We start from the raw sequence: 1,497 nt of genomic DNA on the forward strand, positions 1-1,497 counted from the left end.
ACTTTGTTGTTCGGGGGCACCGTCACAACCTGAGTTTTCTCACCCTCACCAATCTTTGTTGCGGCTGTAAGCCAAAACTGATATGTAGCCGATTCTTGTGTCCGCTGCGTCTCATGCATTTCGACAAAAGGCCCAAGAATACGTTTGTGGGTACCTTCTTCGCGACCACCTTCAAGCATTGACATATAGAAAGTGTAACCGATCTAGAAGAAATTGAAAAAAAATAAATTTTTATGTGATACAGTTATTATTGAAACATTAACCATACAATGTCTCCATTAGGAAATTCCGGCGGTAGCCATGATACAATTATTTTTGTGCTGGAGGCTGGTATTGCTTTAATAGCCTGTGGTGCAGAAGGAACTAAAAAGAAAGTTTATTATTATTAACTAAAACTTTTCACAAACATTTACAATGCGTAAAAAAGTGTCAATAAAGCTCTCACAACGCTTACCATCTTCATGTGTACGACAATAAAATGATTTCGTCTTCATTCCATCGCCCACTTTGGTGTAAGCAATCACCCAAACCGTGTAGTTGGTGTATTTGCGTAGATTTTCCACCGTGACATATTGATTTGTTGACTTAACAACCTCGGGATCAGTTTCTATATATGCCAAAATCAAAAATGAGTTATATTTTTATGTATGTACATACAAATGCATTATTACGGTGACCATAAATAAATACCATATATAAATGATTACGGTGACCATAAATATGAACTGAAAATGCAGGAAGATTTTCAAAAAATATACCTACATATGTATATATGTCTATAAGTTTAGAAATTGGATTAATAATTCAAAAAATATACGTAGATACATATATTTTCTTTGTTATTTTTATACTGCGTATGCAAATACATACATATGTATGTATGTATGTAAACTTTGAATATAAATCACATTTTCTTCATTGGTATTAATCTTTTTAACCGACTTCACAAAAAGGAGAAGGTTATCAGTTCGTCGGAATATTTTATTTATTTATTTTTTAATGTAGGTATGTTACGGCATAACTTTGGACCATGTTAACCGATTTCTATAGTTCTTTTTTTAAAGGAAAGGTGTAATCTCACCGGTAGTCCCATATTAATTTGGTTTAAATCCGATAATCGGATCATGAAGAAATTAACGATAATCTTAAATTTTTATATTAGAATTGAAGTCGGTTTTGTTTTTTGCTTAAAAATTACTTGTTTGCTTAAAAATTGCTTGTTATAATGAATGTTTGTAAAATTATAATACAACGTATTATAATTACTCTAGTTTACACGAAAAATGAACCTCTGTAAAATGGTATTTTCCAGGGACCGAATATAACAGTTATTGATGAAAATTTTCATGGAAATATTCACTACGAAGGAAATGTTCTACAACTAAGTGATACATACCAATCGCGTTCTTTCTTCACCGAGACTCAAATTTGATAATAAATTTTTATGCAAAACTGGCTGAGTCAGTGGGATCGTCGGTTCGAATCCTACTGAAAGAA

General features: G+C 32.2%; 1 protein-coding gene across 1 annotated transcript in view; it reads right to left on the reverse strand.

Moving 5' to 3' along the window:
* LOC118750005 (Down syndrome cell adhesion molecule-like protein Dscam2) overlaps positions 1 to 608 on the reverse strand; it is a 24,573-nt gene extending 23,965 nt beyond the window's left edge. Inside the window, exons 1-3 of the mRNA XM_036484745.1 lie at positions 455 to 608; positions 269 to 363; positions 35 to 203 (exon numbers count right to left, since the gene is read on the reverse strand). Of these exons, the coding sequence (XP_036340638.1) occupies positions 35 to 203; positions 269 to 363; positions 455 to 494 (304 nt within the window). The 5' untranslated portion in view covers positions 495 to 608. The remainder of the gene's footprint in view (positions 1 to 34; positions 204 to 268; positions 364 to 454) is intronic.
* Positions 609 to 1,497: the final 889 nt, after the last annotated feature.

Source organism: Rhagoletis pomonella, unplaced genomic scaffold, assembly GCF_013731165.1.
Source record: "Rhagoletis pomonella isolate Grant_MI unplaced genomic scaffold, Rhpom_1.0 Rhpom_scaffold_00110, whole genome shotgun sequence".
Classification (NCBI taxonomy): Eukaryota; Metazoa; Arthropoda; class Insecta; order Diptera; family Tephritidae; genus Rhagoletis; species Rhagoletis pomonella.